General features: G+C 40.4%; 1 protein-coding gene across 9 annotated transcripts in view; it reads left to right on the forward strand.

Annotated features, from left to right (window-relative positions):
* Positions 1-7,622, forward strand: part of LOC143019932 (E2F-associated phosphoprotein-like) — a 204,844-nt gene extending 197,222 nt beyond the window's left edge. Inside the window, exon 9 of one of the 9 annotated variants that reach the window (XM_076176313.1) lies at positions 3,812-4,497. In XM_076176313.1, coding sequence (XP_076032428.1) covers positions 3,812-4,148 — 337 coding nt within the window. In that variant the 3' untranslated portion in view covers positions 4,149-4,497. Of the gene's footprint in view, positions 1-3,811 lie in introns of all 9 variants that reach the window. The other 8 variants (XM_076176357.1, XM_076176261.1, XM_076176212.1 and 5 more) reach the window with 8 other exon arrangements.
* Positions 7,623-12,330: the final 4,708 nt, after the last annotated feature.

Here is a 12,330-nt window from a genome sequence, read left to right on the forward strand (position 1 = left end):
TACGCTAACTATACTAAGTCTAAGGTACCAGCACGAAGTTTCCTACTTAGGGTATCAATCCCGTCCTCGTCGCCAATTTATATGCAGGATCGTACCCGCATATAATGAATAGGATTAGGAAACATTTTAACGATAGGTACCAATTACTTACGGTAGGCACAGGTCCCATAGAAGAGGTAGGGGCCGGTAGGAGCAATCGCGGAAAGCCAGTATGCAAAAGTGTAAGTCTGTTTACTCATAATCGTCAACAATGTCTTACGTACCTGTCTCCGGATTGTCTTACCGGCGTCTTATGTGTCAAAGTTAAAGTAGTTAAGTATAAGTTATTTTGGTTGGCGATATACTGCTACCGACCCGTTCTAGTCGGTGAGTGCTACCCAACTGGAGTGCTTCTAGCAACTGACTGTACTGTGCTCGACTGACTGATCCGTTCTGCTAACGCCGGGCTGTCGTCCGCGCGCTCTCTACATCCGAAAGCGTTGTTCATTTGTTTCGTGTTTTTAGTAACGAGTTTAAATGACACTACTGCAATCTTCGCCTCAGAGATAGTGGATGTCAGTCATGAACAGTGAAATAATTTTTTTTTGTCATAGTTGTCTAGGAGTGTAGGTTGTTTTATATTGGATGAATGTAGTTGTGATTGGTTTGTGATCATTGTATGTGGAATTGTTGTCCTTCAATAAAATACCTGAATCTGTTTACAACCTTGTAAATGGCTAGAACTTCTTTGTCAAAGGTGCTGTATTTCTTCTCAACATTGTTGAGTTTCTTTTAGAAGAAAGCAGTATGCTTCCAAGCATCATTGATGTACTGCTGTAGAACTGGACAGACATTTGTGTCTGAGGCATCTGTCGAGATGGAAATGATGGCATAAGGGGAATGGTGTGCTTGAGTGCTGCTTTGGCTGCTATGAAAGCTGCATCAGTTTCAGAGTTCCAAATGAGTGTGATGGAACATCCTCTCTTGCATAGCTTGATCATAGAGTACAGTGGCTTGAGAAGTTCAGCATAGTCTGGAATGAAATGGTTATAGAAATTTAACATATCTAAGAATTGTTTGAGTTGTCACTGAGTTGTGGGCTTTGGGAAGTTTTGGATGGCATCACAATGGGACAAGACTAGGCTGATGCTTGAAATTGTGACAGTGTGTCCCAGGAAGTCAGTGGATGTGATACCAAATTCTATGTTGAGATTAATGTGGATGCTGTAGTCTTGTAGTCCAGTAAAGACATATTTCAGATGGTCTTGGTATGTGGCTTTGTCAGGACTGGCAATGAGCATGTGATCAATGTCCATGAATCTCTGGAAAGTTTAAGCAGAGTTTGTGAGGCTAAAGTGTTGCACACATACTCAAATAAACCAAAAGGTGTGAGGATAGCTGTTTTTGGATATATATATATATATACACAAGGAAATGTAGGAAACAGAAAACAAGGAGGAAAAAAATAAAAGTAACAAATTAAAAGGTCCACTACCACCAAATAATGTTGGACAAAAATACTGGATATAAAATAGAGAGGAAAAACAGGGTGGAGTCATGTTTTTGACTAAGAAGGCCTTAATGTGACAAAGATCACTGAAGAAAATGATAATGTGGAATTGATTATGATAAAAGTTATAAATAGTGACATGAAATGTAGAAAATTTTGGTGATATATGAGGCATCCGGTGGTAAAGGGTTGACATCGCCAAATCAACAATTTGGAGTTAGCCCTAGAAAATTATCAAGAAATCCATTTTCTATGATTTCCACATACTGACCAAGCAATATATTGTGTCAAGATGACACAAGAAAACTTTTTTGACTTTGGTGCACAACAGACGCATGTAATTAAAGCCAGGGTGCAAGGGTCTGGCTTCAAAGATGCCAAGATGTTTGTTGTTGTTGTTGTCGTTGTCGTTGTCGTTCCCTAGACTGTCTATCCGAGCAGTCCCGTCTCCCCAAGGAATGCCACAGCCGAAACTGGGTTTTCCCACAAATCCTTTATAGAGTGTATGTTGTGTTGTTTGCATACATGATTGTGTATAATGCAGTCTTCCATTATGTGTTGTATGGTATGGGGTGAAGTGTTACATCCTGGGCAGCTGTTCACAATGCAGTCATCCAGCCTCTTCTGGTAGCTTAGAAGTGCTGGGTGGTGGCTGCACTGCAGTCTGGCCAGGTGGACTCTGTCCTTTCTTGGGAGAGAGGATTCAGAAGGGTGGATATCAGGGGGTCTGGCATGCAGCAATGTGTTGTCTTTCAGTGTGTTAATGGAGCGGTGAGTGATATGATTATGAATATGTTTCCGGATGCTGGTATTTGGTAGTTGTGGAGGAAGAGAAGAGAATATATGTGTGTAATACAGGTCTTTGGGTGTTGTTTTAATGTTTCTTGGTGTGGGTGGGCGTTCTGCTATGTAGTGTAGCGGATGTGATGTGTTTGTGGTGGTTGCGGCAAGTGTTTGTGTGCCTCTCATGTCGAGGTGGTTCTTGACTTTGAGGACTTTTGTTTCATGGTGTAAATGGTCTGTAGGTGTTGTATTTGTGCAGCCTTTAATTGTTTTTAGGGCTTTGTTTTGTATGATTTGAAGGGTGTTGTGGTGTGTTTCACTGAGATTAGGAGCCCATGCAGGACTCGCATAATTCATCACTGAGCGTATGCATTGTTTGTATATTGTTGTATTAGTTTCTTTGTTTTGTCCAAATGTTGTTCCAGTGATTGACTTAAGTGTGTTAAGTCTAGGTGTGCATTTGTTTTTTATGTTTGTGATGTGTTGTTTGAAAGACATGGATGTATCGTATGTTACACCAAGAATTTTCAATGTGCTTGTGTGTGGTATTAGAGTGTTGTTGATGTAGAGATGAGGTATGTATTTGTGTTCTTTTGTCCAATTGGTGAGAAGTGTTGCTGTAGATTTGGTTGGAGCTATTTTGAGTCTGTTTGTGATGAACCCTGTGTTGAGTGTATCAAGGTATGGCTGGATTATTTCTGCAGCTCTGTCTGTGTTACGATGTGTGCATGTGATTGTTATGTTGTCTGCGTAGGAAGAGATTAGTATTTCTGAGGTGTCTGGTGTGGGTAAGTCATGCATGTGTAGATTAAAGAGCGTGGGGGATAGAACAGAGCCCTGTGGTACTCCATTCATAATTTTTCTGATGTGCAATGATTGGGCATTATATGACACATAAGCATTCCTACCTGAACATAAGAACATAACAATAAAGGAGACTGCAAGAGACCATAAGGCCTACACTAGGCAGCTCTGCATCCATCACCACCTGTCATCCCCCATCCATAAAGTTGTCTAATCGCTTACTACATGGTTACTAAGTTTATTCCATTCATCAACCACCCTATTAGTAAACCAATTCTTGCCTATTTCCTTTTTAAATCTAAATTTGTCCAGTTTATACCCATTACTGCGAGTCCTGCCCTGTTGTTTTATTATGATGACCTTGTTTGCTTCACCCTTGTTATAGCCTTTGATCCACTTGAACACTTCTATTAGATCACCCCGCACACTGCGTCTTTCCAGAGAGTGTAAATTTAGGTGCCTAAGCCTCTCTTCGTAAGGCAAATTTCCAAGTCCATGTATCATTTTGGTCATTCTTCTCTGTACTGATTCTAGTGAATTTATGTCCATTTTGTAGGACGGAGACCAAAACTGTACCGCATAGTCAAGGATGGGTCTAACTATCGCTAGATAGAGTTTAATAATTACCTCTGCACCTCTATTCGTTACCGTCCTAGCAATGAAGCCTGCCAGATAATTGGCCAGCCATCTTTTGGTGTTATTGTGCATGTCTGTGTTATATATTTTATTTTTTAGATTGTGGGACCACCCTCCAACCCCAAGAGTTGGGGGCCAAACAGCGGCAACCAGCCCTGGCCACCGGCTCTACACAGGTGGCTTCAAAATCAAGAATGGTTATGGGACTTGTGAGTCCACCTTTGTGAAGCTGCAAAAGGGGAAGCAGAGCGAGTATGATGCTCAAAAGTTTTTCCTACTTGTTGTACCTCTTCAGCAACTGTATAAGAAGCCAATCAAGCTGACTAAGGGGAAGTTTAAAGATGTGATGGATCTAAGTCACTATGTTCACCCATCATTTAACCACTTCAGTACGGGACTTAAATCTCGCGGGCAGCAGCCAATGCCAGCCGTATGACGTGTCGTAATAATATTCGCATCATAAAATATAGTCACCGCTTATATCGATCGTTCTCTCTTTCACCCGCGAATTTTGAAAACCACAGAGAATGGGATTCAGGGCGCATTTGGGAGAATGTAAAAACACAGGGGCGACTACAATAAATATAATCAAGACGCCGATATGGCAGCGTCGCGAATCCACTTGCTCCTCATGACGCCTACGTGTGCGGCACCGTATGGAAGGAGTTAAGGATTTCTACAATGACCTTCGTAGGGGACAAGAGTCCTTGTTGGAAGATGACGTTGCCATCACCAAGGAGTAAGAGGACAACCCGGATGACGACATCATCGATTATGATTAACCAGTTAAAATTGCCAATCTATAAAAACTCACAAAAAAAAAATTGTTTTTAGGTTTACAATGAATTGGTTCATAGTGAGATTTATGGTGAACAAAGAAGTTTTTAAAAATGTAAAAATATTTGGGTTTCCCTATTTTCATAACTGTTTTGCATACTAGCGTATGCAAATTTTGGTGTGTTATGATTTTCTTTTCCAACACAACATTATTGTTTTTTCGTTTTTTTATATGGATAGGCAAGACAAGTAAAATATGTATAAACATGGAGGTAATAAGTCAAGAGAAATGTCCAGTATTGATAGTTCAACTTTAAATGCGTTTTACTCAAAATCAGGTATTGGCAATGTCGCCCCTTTACCTCCGGATGCCTCATATGTGACCCCGAAAACATATTCTTGAAAAGAGAGTGACCATTTCATAATGTTGGAGGACAGAAGGTATACATTAAATGGAGTACTGAAAGGAGGAAATTGAGTAATTATGGGTGAATTTAACTCTTAACCACTTCACTCCGGGCCAAAATCTCGCGGGCAGCATGAGCTGCCAGATGTACAATGTTTTCGTCATAATATTCGCATCATAAAAAATAGTCACCGCTTATATCGATCATTCTCTCTTTCTCCCGTGAATTTTGATAACCATAGAAAATGTGATGAAGACAGTTTAGAGAGTATGTTACTATGCAGGGGCAACTACAATAAATATAATCAAGATGTCGATATGGCAGCCTCGCATATCCACTTGCTCCTCATGCCGCCTACATATGCGGCACCGTATGGAAGAGGTTAAAGAAATATGTGAAGGGTGGAGAGGACCTTTGGGGAAACATATTACTGGACATGACCAATGAATACAAAGGATTACAAAGGCGGAGCATGCCGACAGGAGACCTTTTGATCCATATCTAGGTCGGATACACAACAACTCAATAGGTAAAAGAGAATACCAGATATAGGAGTAACAAAGAACCATTGAGACTAGATTTAATATTTACATCAGAGCCTGAAATTGTGGATGAAATGGAATACAAGACACAAATTGGGAAGAGTGACCACATACTACTTAAGCTCGAACAAAAAGAGAAAATATACCTGGGAAAAAATGAGAAAAACAGAAAAGGAAGACTGATGTATAACAAAATGGATTTTGGGAAACTCAGAAAATTCTTTCAAAGAGCAAATTGGGAAAACTTCTTTAATGAAGAAACACAGGTGGAAGAGAAATGGACAATATTAAAAGAAATCTATAATGAAGGAGTGGATAAATATGTACCAAAACAAAAACAGGGAAAAGTGTACATTAAGTGCTGGTATAACAAAAGATGTATTGAGACAAAAGATAAAAGAGGCAAAGCTTGGAAAAGATTAAAAAAAGAAGAAAAAGGGAAAGTAGCAAATATATATCAAACTAAGAAATGGATATGTAAAAATACACAGGGAAGAAAAAAGAAACTATGAAAGACATAATAGACTAATGTAAAGATCAACCTAAATTATTCTATAGATATATAAATGGTAAACTAAAGAATAAACAGGAAATAATGAAACTATGTCAAGGGAATATGAAATATGCAGAAGATATAGAAATGGCTGAAATTATGAACAAACATTTCAAATCTGTATTCACAAAATAAAAGAAATAGTTGTGACACAGAAAGAAATAATGAACCTTGATGTCAGAAAATCACATGGCCCAGATGGAATTGCCAAGTGGATATTAAAAGAATGGTTAGATGAACTAATGGACAAAATATATAAGATGATAGATTGCTCACTCAAAGGAAAGGTACTGCAAGACCGGAAAAATTCCAATATCATGCCAATATATAAAGGGGGAGACAAGGAAGACCCAACAAACTATAGACCGGTCTCCCTTACAAGTACAATAGCTAAAATTTGTGAAAAAGTCATCAAAAGTGGATAGACTAAACATCTGGAGAAGAACAATATACTAAACCCAAAACAATTTGGTTTTAGACAGGGAAGATCATGTGCCACAAGTTTGATCTGTTTCTATTCAAGGTTAATAGATATAATGCAAGAAAGGGACAGATGGGCAGACTGTGCTTTCCTGGACTTACAAAAGGCATTTGATAAAATACCATACAAACAATTATTAAGAAAACTCGAAACAGGAGGTGTACACAGAAAATTATTGAAATGGGTGGAAGATTTCTTGCATTGGAGAAATATAGAATGGTGCTCAGAGATAAAAACTTTACCTGGGAAGAAATGATAGGTGGAGTCCCACAGGGTTCAGTATTGTCTCTGATAATGTTTGCTATATATGTGAATGACATGGATGAAGGTAATGAATATTACATGAACTTCTTTACAGGTGACACAAAACTACTAAAATTATGGAAAAAATTGTGAATTGCTACATAGAGGCCTGGACAAGGTCTGGAAATCAAGTCAAAAGTGAGAGGTGAACTTCAGTATTAAGAAATCATGACAATATAAAGTATGTGCAAAGGAAGTACAGAAAGTTCTGAAAAGGACCAACGAGTAATTATCACCAGAGACATCTCTTCAGACAAGCAGATAAACAAAATAATTGCAGAAACCTACAATTTTCCAAGATGAATAAAAGTGGCTTTTAATTGGATGAGGTAATGGTAAAAAAAAAAAAAATGGTAGTCACACTGAGAAGACCAAGATTGGAGTATGCTGCAACACTATGGACACCCAGTACAGAAAAGAATATAAGGAAAATAGAAAGAATCCAAAGAACAGTGACAAAGATGGCCCCAACACTTTCAAAATTGATATACAAGCAAAGAGTGTCTAAACTGGAACTACCAACCCTGGAACAAAGAAGAGAAAGAGACAATATTTTTGGCTATTTACGGAATCATGAAAGGCAGGGAAGTCCTTGACAGAGAAGACTTTTTAAAGTTGGATAGAAGAAAAACAAGAAGACATGAAAAGAAACTCAAAAAGGAGAGTTATAGAAGAGATCTGGAAAAAAAAAAGTTTTCCACACAGAGTGGTTGATGTCTGGAACAAATTGGATGAAACAGTAGTGTGTGCAAAAACCATACAAGAATTTAGGAACAAACTAGATGTTGTGAGATACAAAGACGGGTCACTACAAGCATAGCTCCCCTTCCTGTATAGTACAACTGGGTAAATACATCTTCCTTCCCAGTTTCACCTTCATCCACATTAACCTTGAAGAAACCTTCCACTCCACCACACATTTACCTACCCCCTTCACTTACTAGTATAACCACCCCTTCTTTCCTTCATCCTCTCTTCACTTCTGACACCCAGCTACACTCCTAAAGTCAAACTCAGCCCTCCCTTTCAACTTAGTTTCACTGGTCGTGGAGCTGCAGCGTCTACGTAATGGGACCACCACCCAACCCCAAGAGTTGGGGGCCAAACGGCGGCAACCAGCCCTGGCCACCGGCTCTACGCAGGTGGCACCAATCCCCAAGAGGAGCTACGACTGCCTTGGGGAGTACCACAATCCTTTTTCTCAACATGCAATGTTACATTTTTTCTGCACCGAGGGGTGATTTTCTGGCGATCACCCCTCTTCTACTTTTAGCCGGAGATGTAGAGAGCAATCCTGGGCCCACCACAAAATGCACATGCCCAACATGCTCTAAACCCATTACCACAAGCAGACAGACAAAGGGCTCAGTTCAGTGCAATATGTGCAAAAACTGGGCCCACCTCACTTGTACAACACTTGCTGACACAAACCAATACACAAACACTTGGACATGTTCTACCTGCCTTCCAGTAACCCCACTCCCACCTCCTCAACCATAGCCAGCACCCTTACCCACTCCAATTTTCCATTTGACCTTATCCCCAATCTGTAATCCCCTTCATTTGTCCCCAATATCTCCTTTCCCCCCCCTCTAACCCAGATCCTATACCTTCCCCATTAACACCCCAACCTCAACCCCAAACAGCAACATACAACAGATACAGAACACGCAACATCAACATATTACAACACAATATTGATGGTATTAACACGAAAAAAACATGAACTCGAACACTTTTCTTAAACAACACAACATACACATTGCAATTATACAGGAAACAAAACTAAGACACTCACACAAAACACCATCATTTCATAATTACACCACCATCAGACAAGACCGGACCGACGGCATCACCCTGATCCACCACTCCATCTGTTTTGTGGACACAAGCGCCACAACCAAAATTCTCCTCCCTACCACAGATAACACTACAGAAATCCAATCCATTCGAATCTGCACAGGCAACAAATCAACACTGACAATAGTTAACATGTACATTCCCCCCAATCATCCCCCACAGTTCCAAACACCTTCAGGCCTCAATTTAGCCAACTAGCCTCAATCCCCAACCTGATCATGGGTGGTGACTTCAACACCAAGTCGTCGGCCTGGTATGTCAACAACCCTGACACAGACAGAGGGCTTGATATACAGACTCAGTTTGACTCATTTGTGGGACATCCTCTGGATAAGGATAGGCCGTATGCAGTGATTCCTTGGTTTATTGTAGAGAAATCAAATGATTGGGCATGTAGAGAACAAGGGCTTCCCTCTACAACGCACGTGTACCGACTAACTGAAGCACGCGCAGGTGCAGAGCATACAGACTCGCCATGGAGTAATGTGAATGGAAACACTGCGCGTACATATCTACAGTAATAGAAATATACTATCCTACATCATTGACTATCATGAACAACACATAATCATACACATATCCCACACCAAGCCCTATACACTCCCTCCTCTCCTGATATCACCTGCTCCCCCTGCCTAACCCCAACAACATCATGGAGAGTGGTCGGAACCCTTGTTTCTGACCACCTTCCAATCATCATCACCACCAAAACAAGATGCACCCCAGTTGGCCACAGACACACATACACCAATTACAACGAGAGCTAACTGGGAAGCTTTTACTGAAGAGACAGAACAACATTTTAAAACACTTAACAGTACACCAATCACAAACATAAACAATGCTGTGCACACTTTTAAAACAATCATACAAAATGCAGACAAGAGATACATCCCTAGAGGCAACAGAAAATCACACAACCCCAACTTCACACCAGAAATCCAAGGCCTCATCAGACAACGTGACACACTTAAACACAATACCCCCACACCTATCCCTCAAAACATAGCAGACCAAATACAAACACTAAACACTGTGATTGCCAATAAAGTACACAAACAAAAAACACAAAATTGGCAAAACTTTATCAATACACTTGATCACAAAACAAACACCAGCAAAGTATACAAAACATTCAACAGCATTACACAATCCAACAGTAACACAACATGCTCTCACGCAGCAATAACCACAACAACAGATAATTTACCCTCAAACAGACAACAAGCAAACACACCCGTAAATCATTTTGCACAGACAAGCCATTTCACTTCTCACCCTGACAACCGACTCACCATTCGACGTAAGAAAGACTTTCCCACAGACTCAGACTATACACCCTTCATAGACAGTCAGACAAAACACATAATACATACATCCGCCTAAAACACATTGGACCACAAGGTATACACGCACTCACAAACATTGCAAACTACAGCTATTCACACAACACTATACCTGACACCTGGAAACGTGGGGAAATAATCTCCATCGCAAAACCCAATAAAGACCCAACAATCTCGACATTGCATTGACCAATCACACTTCTGCACCCCCTCCAAAGTCATTGAATGCCTCATACTTCAACTTGTTACACCACATATTCTCCTTGCTGAATCACATGTTTTTAGGCCTCTACACTCCACAAACACACTTCTGATAAACCTCACACAAAGAATTTTAGATGGCATCAATTCAGATAGGCCCCACCACAGAACACTTCTTATAACATTAGACATTAGTAAAGCTTTTGATGCTATCCCCCGCCACAACCTAACAAATAAAATGTATAACACAGACATGCACAATAACACCAAAAGATGGCTGGCCAATTATCTGGCAGGTAGGAATGCTTATGTGTCATATAATGGCCAATCATCGCACATCAGAAACATTAAGAATGGAGTACCACAGGGCTCTGTTCTATCCCCCACGCTCTTTAATCTACACATGCATGACTTACCCACACCAGACACCTCAGAAATACTAATCTCTTCCTATGCAGACGACATAACAATCACACACACACATCGTAACACAGACAAAGCTGCAGAAATAATCCAGCCATACCTTGATACACTCAACACATGGTTCATCACAAACAGACTCAAAATAGCTCCAACCAAATCTACAGCAACACTTCTCACCAACTGGACAAAAGAACACAAATACATACCTCATCTCTACATCAACAACACTCCAATACCACACACAGACACATCGAAAATTCTTGGTGTAACATACGATACATCCATGTCTTTCAAACAACACATCACAAACATAAAAAACAAATGCACACCTAGACTTAACACACTTAAGTCAATCACTGGAACAACATTTGGACAAAACAAAGAAACTAATACAACAATATACAAACAATGCATACGCTCAGTGATGAATTATGCGAGTCCTGCATAGGCTCCTAATCTCAGTGAGACACACCACAACACCCTTCAAATCATACAAAACAAAGCCCTAAAAACAATTACAGGCTGCACAAATACAACACCTACAGACCATTTACACCATGAAACAAAAGTCCTCAAAGTCAAGGACCACCTCGACATGAGAGGCACACAAACACTTGCCGCAGCCACCACAAACACATCACATATCCTACTACACTACACTACATAGCTGACACACCCACACCCCAGACCACCAAGAAAGACATTAAAACAACACCCTAAGACCTGTATTTGAACACACAGATATTCCCCTCTTCATCATTTCTCTATCTACCATACCCCAACCACCAATATACCCAACCTCGCGGAAACATATACATCATCATATCACGCGACCGCTCCATTTAACAGAACACTGAATAGACAACACACAGTCATGCTGCATGCCAGACCCCCCTGATAATCCCACACTTCTGAATCACTCTCTCCCACGAAAGGACATGAGTCCACCTGGCCAGACTGCTTAGCAGCCACCACCCATCACTTCTAAGCTACCAAGAAGAGGCTGGATGACTTGCATTGTGAACAAGCTCGCGCATCCCATCAGATAACACTGTCACCCCGTACCATACAACACATAATGGAAGACTGCAAAAAAAAAAAAATGAAATTTACATCAATCAACATGCACGCAAACAACACAACTATACACTCTATACAAGGATTTGTAGGGAAAAACCCAGTTTTCGGAGTCTGTGGCATTCCTTGGGGAGACGGGTACTGCGCGGACAGATCAGTCCCTAGAGGAACAACAACAACGTTAATTAATCACATCAATATAGTACCGAACAAACACATCCATCTTTAATTGCTCACAAACATACTAGCCTATCTCTTCCCTTTTACTCTCATCTGGACCACATTCATGCCACATTAAAAAAACCAAACCTATAGGGTTTTGGTTGAAAATACTCCCACACCCTCTTGTATGCCTTTGTTTTTTCTAGGAATGTCACCTTTGGGACTACAGAGAGTAGGGTTGCCTAGCCCTAACCCCATCCCATTTTTTGTTGCCCTTGTACAACTCCATTGTATTTAATTTTCTTTGTAATTGCAATTTTCAGGGCAAATATTGTTATATTGTTTTGTTTTCCTTCTTCCGGGGAGGAGATTTATGATAAATTGGGCCCGCAATATCTGTAACCAGTAAACCAGAGCCAGTAAAAAGAAGCTCACACAGAACCCCTGTTACCAAGACTAAACCTTTACTACTACATACCTTCA

The sequence above is a fragment of the Oratosquilla oratoria genome, chromosome 1 (assembly GCF_046742065.1).
Source record: "Oratosquilla oratoria isolate Oo_2021 chromosome 1, ASM4674206v1, whole genome shotgun sequence".
Classification (NCBI taxonomy): Eukaryota; Metazoa; Arthropoda; class Malacostraca; order Stomatopoda; family Squillidae; genus Oratosquilla; species Oratosquilla oratoria.